Source organism: Camponotus vicinus, unplaced genomic scaffold (assembly GCF_025532165.1).
Source record: "Camponotus vicinus isolate PSW18456_S1 unplaced genomic scaffold, iyCamVici1.0 SCAF_8, whole genome shotgun sequence".
NCBI lineage: Eukaryota > Metazoa > Arthropoda > Insecta > Hymenoptera > Formicidae > Camponotus > Camponotus vicinus.
In genome coordinates this window covers 9,162,193-9,176,896 of record NW_028141980.1, presented here as the reverse complement: position 1 = coordinate 9,176,896, position 14,704 = coordinate 9,162,193, and the positions used below count along the sequence as shown (strand labels likewise).

Below are 14,704 nucleotides of genomic sequence, written 5' to 3'. Positions count from 1 at the left end.
TACGCTTCGAAACTTTTGTAACGTCAAACGGAGCGCATACAAGTGTCTTGATTGGTTAGGTTAGGTTTTCTAAAAAAGAGGGACAGAAATTCATAAGAAAGAAAGAATACGATAGACACTCTCTCTATTATCGGACAATTTTTTGCATCTAACCGGCGCGGGGTGTTTTATTATTTTTGAAATTAAAGTGTTTATATAACGTGACGATGGCAGAGAAATGTACAAACGTCAATGACGGGGATTGTCCACCGGCGAAAAAGATAAAACTGAACGACGAAAATACGATCGAGAATACGGACGAGAGGGACACGAGCGAGAATGATGCGACTCGCGAAGTAGAACTGAATCTGTCGAATTTCAAAGTGACGAAGGTACTGCAAAACAATTGCGTGCGGAAATCGATATGCATAGAAGGAACATTCGAGGATCGCGAAGGCTCGGCGATTGTTTTGCTCGAACAAAAGAGTTTCCCCCATGACAAGTTGGTGTTGGAGAAAGGTTATTTTGACGGGAAGACGCTCTTCCGAAAGCACTTCACCAACGATATTTACAGGAATTACGATTGTTTTCCCACCGAGGAATATAACAGTACATCGATCTGTCGATTTTTCGTGTATTACTGTATTGATTATATATTCGTTTACAAACAAATGCATTCTCTGTTTCTTAAGGCATACACACGACCGTGATATATCCCGCTACACAGAATCACATTGAGAAATATAAGAGACAAGAATTGTACATAATAGACGAAACGTATGAACTTTATCAGCAAGTTACTCTTCCTTATATAGAATCAAAAAGTCTAAGTTTGGAGGTATATAAAATATAGAATTTATTATTGGAATTTATCTAAAATATAATATTGAGTCGCTTGGTATAATTTCTCATATTTGAAAATTAACGTTAATGTAATTTCTTTTTTTTCATATTGCTTTCAGTGGATAACAAATATTTTGGAGCACAAAGCTGAACAAGAAAGTATTATCTATGAAGACTCTGACAAGAACACTGGTTTTGTATTAGTGACAGATTTCAAATGGGATAAACAACTAGATACATTAAAATTATTGGCTTTACCATTTCAAAAAATAAGATCATTGAGGGAATTGAACGCTTCTCATCTTCCTTTATTGAGAAATATACGAGATGCTGGGACAACGGCAATTAGTAAAAAATTCAATATACCTGCATCACAGCTTAGAATATATTTCCATTATCAGCCATCATATTATTATCTACATGTGCATTTCTGCTATCTTATGTTTGAAGCACCAGGTAAGTCAATGTAAGAAATGATAAAAATAACAATCTATAATAGAAAGAATGTGCTAAATAATTTAAGAATGAGCAACAAATATCTATAACTATAGCATCTTATTTTCTTTTATTTAGGAATATATGTGGCAAAAGCACATCTTTTATCAACAGTTATAAGCAATTTAGAACTGATGTCAGATTATTATAAGAAAGCGGTTCTTTCATATGTAGTATTTAAAGATAGTCCGCTCTATGAAAAATTTAAATCTCATGGAACTCTAGATACAACCACATGTGAGACATTAGACTGTAAATAATATAAATGAGACTACTTTATACATATATACATATATGTATATGTAAAAACAAAAAAAAAATATAAGTTTTATATTTGATTATCATTCAATAAGGAATTACATAATATGTATTTTATTTACCATTTGAAAATAAGAAAAACAGTGCAAAACATATAATGTTATTAATTAAAAATATCTTTGACAAAAATGTTACATTAGATTACTTTAAATCCATAGAAAACATTAAAAACAAAATTAAGATTATCAACAGAAAAAACTTTACAAATTTTATGTTACATATAATTCTTACAAGAACTATTTTTTTCTGAAAATGTATATTTCTGCAAATGGATAAGATATACCATGGTTTTCTTAAGATTTTACATTTCAAATTATAAATTTATTTGAAATGTAAAATTTTAAGAAAAAAGAAGAATTTAAAAATTTATATGTATTCATGAAGTTATAAATTTAATACAAGAAATCTGTAAAAGTAATATAAGTATAATAATTTGAGGATAAAAAGAATATAAATTCTTTATTAATTATAATTTCTTATTTTTTAAGATTTTAAATATTTTTATTTTAAATCTTTTTAATTTATATCTATGTATGATGGTTGACACATTAGAGAGCAGTAGAGAGCAGTAAAATACTTTTGAAAACAAAGAAAAAAAGCATATATATATATATATATATATATATATATATATATATATATATATATATATGATATATGTTTATCTGCATATATAATATATATATATGTATATTTATATATATACATATGTATGTATATATACATGTACATGTATACATAGTATATGTATGTACATAAACATATATATATTTAATTTTATTAAAAACTCCATATCATTGTATTGCATGTAGTACAAACTTCTTTAGGTTCCCTATAATTGCCATTCATTCTTATAGCTTAAATCAAAGTAAAATAATTTCAAAATAGTATATCTCATAAGTATTTTCAAAATTAATAAAAGAGTATGTAAGTACAACTTTATAACATTTTAATTAAACCAAGTAAATCAAATATTGGTGTGTTCTCTACATTATATTGTCAGCTAACACATTTGCTCATTTTTGTATTGCTCATAGTTATTATTACATTGAGTGAATCTTATCCTGTTTATAAAAGAGACTCAATCGGATGAACATTATACAGAAGATTTATTTTTACGAATTCTTAATTTTTGTATTTCTGTACAAGCTGATTCTCTACAAGAATTCGTTTATATATTTTCACTAACGAAATATTTATTCAAAATATATCAGATTATGTTACTATCGAGATAAATGGTTTTTATAAATATATATCATGGAAATTTCCCTCCTAGCTTTTAATTATTTTCATATTAGAAAAGCAGAAGGTATGTAAAAAAAGGTATATGAGAATAAAATTGTGTGTGTGTAACGTCATTAAATTATATTAGGGTGCATTAATATTAGATTTTGATAAATCTCAATGCTTACATATGTATAATAGTTATTGATATATAAATTATACGCAATATATATTAGTTTGTACAATGTTTATTTTAATAAATATCACTATAGATGCGATACATAATACACAATAAAAAGTCATTCACTATTAATATCATTAATTTTTCTAATTTATTATAGTGTTTTGAAAAAGTTTTAATCCTTTTGCATAATTAGATAATTTCAATGTGTGATATATATATATATATATATATATATATATATATATATAAAATGTATATATATATATACATATATAAAAGCAATTTTTTAATATTTTTCTTTTCAACAAGTGATTTCGTTTATTTATGTGATTTTTATTCCAAGGTTTTCCAAAATGAGCATTTCAGAGGTTTTATTTGATACCATTTTATTTAAATACCATTATATCAATGGCTTTTTTGAATTTGTCACTTGTATCTAAATCTTTTTTGCATCTGAGCAGCATTGCTCCATAAAAAATTCACATTGTTTTTTTCATAATCTACAAATGTTGTGTGAAAAAAATCATTATTTTTTGACAAAATTCACGTTTTTAAAACATTGCAAGGAGGGAAATTTTCATACTCTTAGAAGGATGAGAAAAGAGAATTTATAAATCATATATATATTTCAATATATGAAAACAAAAGTCAAATATATTCTATATGACCGACTGATAGACAGGAAATATATGGAAGAAGAATCATTATAAATAGATGAGATTGTTGAATAGCACCGGAATGAAAAGTGCCATAGTTCGAACACGATTCTCACATAAGCTCAAGTTATATGAATTAACGATAGAAACGCATGTATGATGGGGACGTATATCTCGTGTTACATATTTTACGAGTTTTACGATCGATGGTAAAAGCATTTTTATCCAGATTTTTCTTTTTCTTTTATCCAGATTTATCATTTTTTTATTTTCATTAGATGCTCACGTTTGTGGTATGTGATGTATGGAGCGTGCATTAAAACGCACGCGTTCTTCGTTCAAGCGTCAATCAAGATTGTATGTCGACGTATGTGACGCATTCATTTGATCTGATTTATCCACAAAAAGCGTTACAATACGTTAAAAATTTGTTCAACGAATCATTCCACATGTTTCTTTTTTTTAAATATTTTAATAAGGGCATTTGCGTGTGTATGGTCGCGAAGTATATAATGAGATCAATAGCCGTGTTGTTGTTGCAACTTAATTATGCTACATTCGTCTCGCTCGGCGATTACTTAACGCTATAAATAATAACAAAATAAGTACGCAGTTAAATGTTCTCGGAAGCGCATAAGACTTTACAATAACTAATGTGTAAAAAAACCATCTCCGCGATACTTTTTTTTTACTGGAATTGCGATTAGACTCGACGCCGAAATTTTGGTATAAAACGGAACAACTTTTTATTGTCCTCGCCGACTTAATAAATTATAAGTTATGTAAAATATCAAAGAACTTATAAATTATTCAGGAAATAGATATTACAAGAGTACTTGAATTTGTGCACATCTCATTTTTCTTTCTCTTTTTCTCTCTCTCTCACACATTCGAAAAAAACGCTAGATGAAATCTATAAAATAAAAAATTAAGTACTTGTACGTTATGCACATCTTCCTCTTATCGCGCGAAGTGAAATAATGCGTTTGGAAATAGGAAACTTACCTACGGCGATCGATTAATTGTCTCATTATTAATTTATTATGGTAAGAGAACATTGTATAATAACTAAAATAATTATACATATATACATGTATATACACGTAGATAACTGCACGTGTGATCCGGCATGCACGCAATGTACGAGTATACACAAATAAATATGTAAAAAGCGAATGTATATTTACACGTGATATATATATTTATATGCGTGTGTGTATGTTTATATGCGCGCATCTGTTTGTTTTTCTTTGTGTCTGTGTATATGTATGCATATCACATAACTTAATGTGCACGATATTATCTTGTTTAATAATATTAATTGCTTATTAAGCCAGCCTTCTAATGGAATTGAATTCAAGATAAGTAAATTAGCCAAAAAGAAAAAAATTACTACATATCCTTGGTCAGGTACATAAATTCACAATCGATACTTTTTTGACAATTAATAGTTTCCTTGACCTTTATTTTCTTGTTCTTTTTTGCTGACAAGCTTTTACTGTCGTTTTAGTATCTACTTTTGTATTTGAACCTTATGTCAATGAAATCGGCAAATATCGTACTCGTAACTTAAAAGTGACCTTGTATAGCAAAAATGACTATGTCACGCAAGTGCCCTAACAATTCTAACAATCACACCCATGCATTACCAAAGGCGGTATCAAAGTTACTTTTTCCGACAAATATTTACATATCTTCATCGTCTTCGCTATATTATCTGTGTATAAACAAATGTAAGCAAACGCAACTCTAATCAAAACTTATCAACGATTTATTTGCAAGATCAAAGATAAGTGTAATCTTTTGACACTGGGACAACAATTCGGAAACAGAAATGCATACACACGGTTTCCCTTATTTTTCATAAACTAGCAACCATCGGAGTTTTTTAAATATTTCGTGTATCGAAAAGAGTATATAAATACATAATATATATAATTATTAACGTATGTAACTTAGAAAACTTTTTCGTATAACTTTCTTAAAATAAATTTAGCACTGTTTTTTTAAAGATTAAAATTCAAAATTTAATAATACACATTATGCAGGAAAGCCTACAACGTTCTTCTAAGTGGATCATCTGGGGAACAAAGACTCATAATTTATCCAATGAGAGTCCAAGAGATACTAAATTTAAATGAAATGAAGGGATTTTGTATCCTCTTTTCATAGAAGACCAAAACTTTGGAATATTCGATATCTTCTAATAAATATTTGTGCTCATAGAACTTCCTTCTTCGCTTGACTAGTTGGTCATGATCCACTACTAATGTCCATAAGTAAATTGTCATGACAATGCTTTGTATGTACAATTATGGAAGAGAGAGAATGATCTCGTAATAGTTAACAAGTGTTACACATTTCCAATGTAATGAAGCAAGTATTGGCTTTCTTAGGTAAAATAAAAAACAGATTTGTTAACATCTGTATTATATATAATTATTTAATCGATTTTACTTTTGACCATATTAATTAGTTATTTGTAATGCCACACGCATTGCATTCTCCTCAACAACTCTTCCAAACACTCTGTAGCCAATTAAAATTAAAATTATATAACAACTTTTTATCAATTTTTAAGATGAAAATATATTAAAAAAATCTGTATAGAAATCAAAATTATAACATACAACACCTCTTCACAGCGTAAATAATGAGCCAATAGATTAAACGCACACAATTCGCGCGAATATTTAAAAGAATTTGCACTTAATTATACGCCATATGTGTAAATTATCATATTTTTATGAGTAGACAGATCATTTAAATATTATGTACCACATGTGTCTTCAATGGTACCATAATTTGTCAAAACCATATGTAACATTTTTTTACATATATATATATATATATATATATATATATATATATATATATATATATATGTATATATATATATATTAAGAATAATTAAAAGAAAAAAAAGAAAAAGAAGGAAAACGAAACTTTTCTATTCTTAAATTCGAAATTATATTAATGGACGTCATAAAAGCGAAAAAAAAAAAAAACTTTACATCTAGTCACAATATAATTTCAACAACATTCAATGTCGCAAAATAGAGAATTAAATATTCTTATTTAAATAAAGTAATCGTACGAAGATAACTTTGCGCTCTCTACTTTTGTACTTATAATAAAATTATTATCTCAAATTCTTTCCCACTTTTTTTAAACATAATATGGCATTACGTCTCATATACCAGTATGATTATATGCCAAAATGTTTCAGTTAGATCAATTTTTATCACATATTGTAATCTATACATTTTTAATCTCACGAAAAGTATAATGGCTAATTCATACCGTTTGAAAGCCAATACATAAAGATAATTATTTAACTAAAAATATATTCGAATTTAAAAGCACAAAAATGTGTGTACGTATGTATGTGTGTGTGAGAGAATATCATCGTACGGGCATATGATCATCTAAAACAATTTTAGCGTCGTGACATTTACTTTGATCCTTCTTGAATGTTTTAACACTCATATTTTCCCTTATTGTTGTCAATAGTTCATTTCTGTTTCATCTCAATTGTATAACGTAAAATGGCTCGACATGCCAATGATATTTAAATAAAGTTTTTAAGGTGGACTAGCTTCAAATAGATGACTTGAATAAGAATACATCTTTGACAAGTCATCATAGTTTAGGCATATGCTGCGAAGAGATCATAGTACAGATATTAATGTCTTCTTATCATGCTTTTGCTAATGAAATATTTATGCATGTTATCATTTCCACCCAATGTTAAAAATTAATTAGAATTTCAACATCAGAATACATAAATAGATAATCATAAAATGTAATCTTATGTCTTATAAGAAACATATATTATCATGTTGATCATATAATGAGATGCATTTAACAAAATAGATTTTGTATGAAATATCCTATATAGGATGTAAAACACATATTTTACTTATAAATTAATGGAAGAATTCAGAATCAGGGCTAAATACAATTCCGATGTGATGGTATTCGAACATCCGAAAAATTTATGGAAATATTTGATTTTACATATTTATATTCAAATCCCGATATTCAAATTATCTAGATAAATCGAATTTTAATATTTTTAATATTTAAATCAAATCTATCCAAATCTGCATATTTATTTTCCGAACTATTTATTAGTTAATTTAAAAATAGAAGACTAATTACTAGACTAGAATAGAAGACTAATACACAACATTATACTTGATTGCATACATAAATGCAATTAAAATAGAAGCGATATTTTATATTTTTTTTTGCATTATTTACTTTGTAGTTTTATTTATAATAAATATATAAAAGTTTAATATAATAACTTTTAGTATATTATTTGGATTTTTATGACATTATTAGTATTTTATTTATTTTTTATAATTCAGATAGTTTGAATTAAAAGAAAATTTGCAAATTTTACGATTCCAATCTTAAAATTCGGGTAATTCAATATTATCCGACAATATAAATAGTTAGATTTGAGTATAATCGGAATAATAATATTAATATTAAATAATAATATTAAAGAATTCGAATATTAAATTATCCGGATATTTATAGCCCTAGGGAAAATATTGATTTTTAAAAGTATTAGGCATTATTATTGATTTTCATACGCGCGGAAATACTTTTATCATTTACTGGTACAAATTGTTATATATATCTGTAAAAGATCAACCCGCAGCATAAATGTTACAAATTAAGACTGTCATTGTACTTCCCTAACATTCTAGAAACCAATGTGTCGCGTCGTGTGATCATAAGTAATGTCAACGGTTTCATTTTTTCTCTGAAAGGACAAAATACTATACAAAACATGTTTCATAAAGTTTCTCATGGAAGACTTTCAGGTTTCTTTTACACATTGAGAATTTGTATATGATAAAAATACTATCTTCTTGAAGAAGACTATACAGGAAAGATCTGATATCCATAAATCCATATTTTCGCCATATACTTTGAAAGAACTAAACGGTTAATATTTCCACGGAGAAACTTGAAACATCCTTTTGTAATTGATACATCCTACTATCGGGTTTTGATGAGAGAGAACAATTGCAGTTTTTAAGCTTCGGTCGACGCTACGAGGGAGCTTTTAGGCGTGTACGCTGTCGCATTCGGATCCAAATTTGACACGGTACACCCTGGACAGGGACTTTCGTTTGAACGTATTTTTGTTCCTACTCTCACTTCACTATTTAAACGTAGCTTGGACGTCGCACAGGTTGGCGCTGGACCAAATGTGTCTTGTGGCATCACAGCTAAATCTTGCGCTATTTTTGTTTTCAATATCTCGATTTCTTTCTCGTGAGATCTGATTAAGCCTGATTCAATGAAGAATAGTATGAGATATATATTGCCAGTAATAATACAATTTGCAATATAATGTTGCACCATATTTTCCTTCATAAGTTATAATACGTTTTGTAATTATAAAAATGTTAAAAAAAATTATACATACAAACACAAAATATAATGAATAAAACTATCATTACTTACTTTCTCGGATTTCCAATTGCCGTTTGGCTTCGCCGAGTGCCGAAAAAAGATCAAGTTTTATACGCGTCTCCGCGCTCAAGCTGTTTTCCAAATGCGCGTTTTTGTCCTGTAGCGCGTTCAGTGCAGCGAGTAAAATTTCGGACTCCCTGTGGTTTTCTTTGCAACGCGCTGTGTCTTTTTCCAATACATTACACCTGTATCAATGTGTGACACACATGTTAATTTTGAGATTATTTATCTAACGTAACACACACGCACACACATAATTGAAACCTATGCAATATTTGTTTTACCTTTCTTCCTTCGATTTGAGCTCACGGCGCAGATTTTTAAGATCCTGTTCCATTTGTGATCTTCGACTTTTACATGCATCAGTGCATTCTTGCCTGATAAGTGGAGGCGGTGGCGGTGGAATTGCAGAACGTGCCTCCTCAGCAGCACGCCGTGCTCTCCGTTCGGAGATCAAAGATGCTTCACATGCAGTACGTTGTTTTCTCTCCTCTGCAATTCGCTTTTCCAACGATGACATCGCCTGTTTGTCCAATTGACGCGCCGTCACTAAACCATGCAATCTATAATGTGAAAATTTATGTTTTAGGCTTTGTCCAATTTTATTCATAAATCAAAATAGGAACATATATGTTATATTTTAATTCAAATTACAATAGTTTACATATACATGAAATTATATAAATGATATTTTATATACATATTGTATATTTGACTAATAACTATAAAATAAATATCGTGTATATAATTTTATAAACAGATTTATGAATATAAAGTTGTAATACATATTAAAAAATAACTCCCTAATATGATATATTTGAAGATTTATTGTATGTGCGTGTTGCAAACTAAATTTAATTATTAAAATTATTGAATCATAATGTAAAATATACAAACTACAGCTTTATATACCTTTTATGCAGTCTTCATACTTTTAATTGAAAACGCGGGTTGATTAAAGAAATTAATTTTCTGCATATTTACCAAATGGTAATCTTTGTCTGGATACTAATATGAATATAGAAATAATTATTAATATTTTGATCAAAAATTATGATAATAAAGTAAACTTGATTAATTATATAATAAATGTTGCAAATTGGAATTTTTAAAAGATTAAAAAATTTGATTAAATTTTTTGCAAAAATTTTATAGATATTTTAGTATATAAAGATACATGTACATGTATACACAATATCACAATTTTCCTGCAGATATTGTATATCTAAATCAAATATACATTTTTTAAAAAAACACTGCATCAATTTTTAGTTTAATGAAATAACTGGAAATGAAAAAAAATGGAAGAATTACCAACAAATTTATAATAAGTACTTCATATATTATCTCAAATTGCGAAATATAAAATTATGAAGACATTAACTAGATAGATTCTTTAAAAATGTTTATATAAATTACAAAACTAATTCTCACAATCGTTAAATATACTTACTTGCTTTGTAGTTGATCGTTATCTTGTTGAAGTTGTTGAATATCGCCCTTAGCCTGCCGCTCTCCGCTAAGTAAGGTATTGATCTGTGATCGTAATTCTTGCTCCAACTGTCGACTTGACTGCAAGTCTGACTTCAAGCGTTTTATATCTGCCTCGAGCCTGCGACACACCAGTAACCTATTTCAATGACAAATTATGCTAAAGAAATTGATGAGAAATCTGTGCTAAGAGTATACAGTGATACAAGATTCGGTATCTAAATAGAGCAAGAAATACCAGATTTGTCATTAGAGTTTCGATCTGTGCCTTTGTGAAAACATGTAGAATTATTAGCAGAATATTTCTGTAGCACTTTATGATAATTGCATTTACAAGAAAGAGATGTTTCTTTTATGATGTACCTTTGATAATAATCGTCTTGTTGTTTCTGTTGCTCTGCCGTGATGTCACTTGTATTTTTAACCTGTCGAGTCTTACGTTCACGTTGGATATTGGTCGACGATGAATCTCGACTTTCCTTCACGTTATTCCATTTTCCCGTTACTGAACCGTTTGATTGCGATTTTATTGTAGTGTGTCCGCAACCCTTAATAGATTTGTCTTTTTCTACTTCATTTATGTCAAAATCATTTACAGATCTGTTTTAAAAGATTGTCAGTAAGAATCTGAAGTATGGAATTAAAATGTGAAGTTAAAAAGAAAAATACATTCTTTGATATAAAACTGAACATACCCCACCCTCTCGATAAGCTGTATGTCACTGTGCGGTACTGTATTTCCATTACTGTGTATAAATCTTTTATCACTCTTCTCTGATGGTGAATTATTTGATACATTATGTTTATTATGCTGCTCTTCCTGCTTTTCACTCTTGTCTAAAGATTTTCTATGAGTACCTTTGGTAGTAGCGCTCTGTGCTTGTGATGTGATTTGGCTACTATTATGTACCCCACCATTTTGTATGTTTGTTTCTATAGAACTGTTACTGCCCTCTGAAAGAATAAATACAGCCACATTTAAAGTGTTTGATCGCAATAAAACATGTTTATTTATTATTACTTATTCAAAGAGAAATATATATATATATATTGATAATAAATACAAACTACCTCTGCTTTTTTCAGGGCTTGGATTATATTGTGGACTCAATTTATGTGTTTGAGTTTTAATGTGTTGTTCCAACGACGCAGTGACATGTTGCGTCTGTGACTGCACTTGCGGTTGGATTTGCTGCATCGACATAGCTTGTTGCTCTAGAGGCAGTGCTTGCTGCAGTAATTGCAGATAGAATTCGTTCTCTTTTGCCACATCTTTCTGTTTTCTCTGTGTGAAGCACAAGAAGAAGAGATCAAGATATATAAATTTTATATATAATGTATCATGCAACACAATGCATTGCAAAGTACTTATTTGTAAAAGTGTAATAAATCAGAAATAAAATTAAGGACTAACCTGCCTCATTCTGTAGCCTACATAGCTCTTAAAACCAAAGCCCAATGTAACTACAGGATAGCCAATGCTGAAAATATGCATTAGAGAAAAAATATATCGGATACAGATTGGTGATTGTCAATAGACTATACTACTATTTTAATAGATATGTATAAAGAGTAACATGCATTAATAAAGTATTAGATTCAATCATACATTATTGCAAAAATAGGAGGAAATAATACCAATGTGCTGCAAACGGCCGACAGAGATCTAGATGAAACGGCATATGACGTAAGTCACGTAACCGCACTGCTGCCTCTATATATAGAAATAGTAGCCACAGCATCACAGTCGGTAGACACACACCTTTATCTATACCATATCAAAGTAATTAATTTCTTGTATTTGTTATAAGTTGTAGAATATCTATTCTATTTTCTATATTTCAAGTGTAAAACAGACTATATCGATATAAGAAGAGGTATAAATATCATATTCATTGTTTTTTACATACCTGTGTGCCAAACATATTGCACCCAAACATAAGTGCTGGCGGCAAAAAACAGCCAATGCACAGGGATGAAAAAAAAGCAAATCATGTCTGATGTAAGTGCAATACAAATAAAAAATACAGAGAAGGCCTGAAACAAAGAAAGAAAGAAACATAATTTACACAAGTACATAATGCTTTGCACGATTATATTATTGTATAACATCGATGATGCCTACCAAGCCTTGATATTTAAAGGAATCGTAAACGCTTCGGAGGAGTAGCCAGAATGGCCACAAGAATTCAAAACGGAATTCCAAAATGAAGTCTGCCAAAATCACCATGGCCCATAGTAGAAGAAACTTTAGATAAAGCAAGGTACTGAAACAAATATAATTGTATATTTCATACAAATACAAATGACTCATCGGATTAGAGTTTACAATAACAATAACAATTTTATATATTTGTATTATAGAATCCACATACAAGTATCTCTCTTTATTTTTGTTTACCATACACATAAGTATATCAGATTGTGGATGACAAGACGAGATAAATTGAGATAAACGATGTTATCGAAAACACAAGGGACTTACATAATACTACAAGAGAGCTCTTTTTGAATGTAAAAAAAAGAGAGCGCGTTGAAAAGTCAATCGACTGTCGCGTCTGTTTTATTTTGTTATTGTGGCATTAGCTAGCCTCCTGTAGTCATACACGCAGCACATCAACGCTGCGTGTGTGTACGTAGGGGTAGAGAAACGTATGTAGGATGAAGAGTCGGAGAGAGAGAAAGACGAGGGAATTGATAGAGAAAAAAAACAGGAACGTATACAGAGGATGTTTGCGACTCGGAGGTAAATGTCAAGCGAGACAAGGCTGGCTGCGTCGTTCGCGCGACCGACTCTCGGCGTCGCGGGCGGCTGTCCGGCTCCGCAGGGGGAAGGGGGGGAACCCCGCATGATCACGTCGCAGATCTTTGGTTATTTCGCTCCACGTCGAGGAGAAACGGTCATTCCTCTCGACGTAGATGTTGCACACGCATATGGCGGCGAGAGAGCGAGAAAGAGAGACGGGGAGAGAAAGAGGATTTACCTTCCGTAGATTCCCTCGGTGAGCTTGTTGCGTTTCAAGGGCCTCCGAAGCTTACCGCACTCGACATTTCTCCTCTTCATATTCCTCGACACTTTCACCACCAGCGAAGCAACGTTACTCGCGGCGTGCTACGGGAACGGAAAAAAATGAGCCGCGGCGGCGAATATACCCCTCGGCTGCGCGGGATACACACACTCGCGTGCGAAAAAACTCGGGCTCTCTCTCGCGCGCGCGACTTCTATCAGTCTCTTTTGTTGTCATTCGTCTGTGGGGGACAGATTCTCGAGGTCTCACGGCGGTTTACCAAGCAGCTGATTGGTCCATCGCGGGACATGGCGCTTAATCAGCGACGTGAAATCACCTGCCGATTACATTAATCGCGCGATGCCGCGCAGAATCGTCCGCGTCGCGAATATCGCAGCGTCGCGTCCCTGCCAAAGAGCGCCGATCGTTTGCCGCCGGCCGATCTTTCTTTCTTTCTTTCTTTCTTTATCTATCTCCCCCCTCCTTCTCTCGCTCTCTCTCTCTCTTTCTCTCTCTTCCTCGCGCCGTCGCGATTTTCCGCCGCGCGACGATTTCGGGGTCTCTCCACGAGCCTTTATCGATCGTAGATGGCTTCCGACCGTGCTGCGGTCGGTCGGTCCATCGGCTCGTTTCACAGCGCTCCAACCTGGCAACACGCGTTCGTCTATCTGTCTCTTTTTCTCTCCCTACTAAGCGAGGCCTCTTTCCGTAACTATCTATCGCAGCTGCGCGAAAACCGTTACGGAATAATCGCGCGTTGCCGATTACGAAACGTTGCCGAGGGTCGGATGTGATCGACAGGTGTTGTCGTTAAAGACGGGGACAGAAGAAAAAGGAAAGAAACTGTTGTGCTTTGTTTCTCCGTTTTATTATAGCTAATACAAAGTAGAAAAACTTTTTATGGGCGCGTATTTAGCTTTCTGTCAAAAGCCGAACGCTTGTCAAAGATGTTTGTCGATTCCGAAAAGCCCGATCCTTTCATTATATCGATATATGAACTGTCAACT

General features: G+C 31.3%; 2 protein-coding genes and 1 long non-coding RNA gene across 7 annotated transcripts; 2 read left to right on the top strand and 1 right to left on the bottom strand.

Annotated features, from left to right (window-relative positions):
• The first annotated feature begins 42 nt into the window (after nt 1–42).
• On the top strand, nt 43–1,673 carry Dcps (Decapping enzyme, scavenger). Its single transcript, XM_083105835.1, has 4 exons — nt 43–588; nt 672–817; nt 942–1,278; nt 1,396–1,673. The coding sequence occupies exons 1-4, from the start codon at nt 207–209 to the stop codon at nt 1,575–1,577; spliced, it is 1,047 nt and encodes a 348-aa protein (XP_082961961.1). The 5' UTR covers nt 43–206; the 3' UTR covers nt 1,578–1,673.
• Nucleotides 1,674–3,369: 1,696 nt separating this feature from the next.
• On the top strand, nt 3,370–6,567 carry LOC145975378 (uncharacterized). The gene is made up of 2 exons (XR_014439958.1): nt 3,370–5,109; nt 5,748–6,567. It is a non-coding gene; the product is annotated as an uncharacterized LOC145975378 (long non-coding RNA).
• Nucleotides 4,718–14,326, bottom strand: LOC145975376 (macoilin-1). 5 transcript variants are annotated; one of them, XM_083105826.1, is made up of 12 exons: nt 13,674–14,326; nt 12,815–12,956; nt 12,600–12,726; nt 12,328–12,457; nt 12,104–12,170; nt 11,758–11,974; nt 11,385–11,643; nt 11,053–11,289; nt 10,652–10,828; nt 9,483–9,761; nt 9,190–9,383; nt 4,718–9,014 (listed from the first exon to the last, which is right to left on the bottom strand). In XM_083105826.1, exons 1-12 carry the CDS (start codon nt 13,751–13,753, stop codon nt 8,755–8,757), a joined length of 2,169 nt encoding a protein of 722 aa, XP_082961952.1. In that variant the 5' UTR covers nt 13,754–14,326; the 3' UTR covers nt 4,718–8,754. The 5 variants fall into 5 exon arrangements, with proteins under 5 accessions (XP_082961952.1, XP_082961954.1, XP_082961953.1 ...); XM_083105828.1 differs by having other exon boundaries at nt 10,652–10,810; nt 13,674–14,324; XM_083105827.1 differs by having other exon boundaries at nt 11,761–11,974; nt 13,674–14,322.
• Nucleotides 14,327–14,704: the final 378 nt, after the last annotated feature.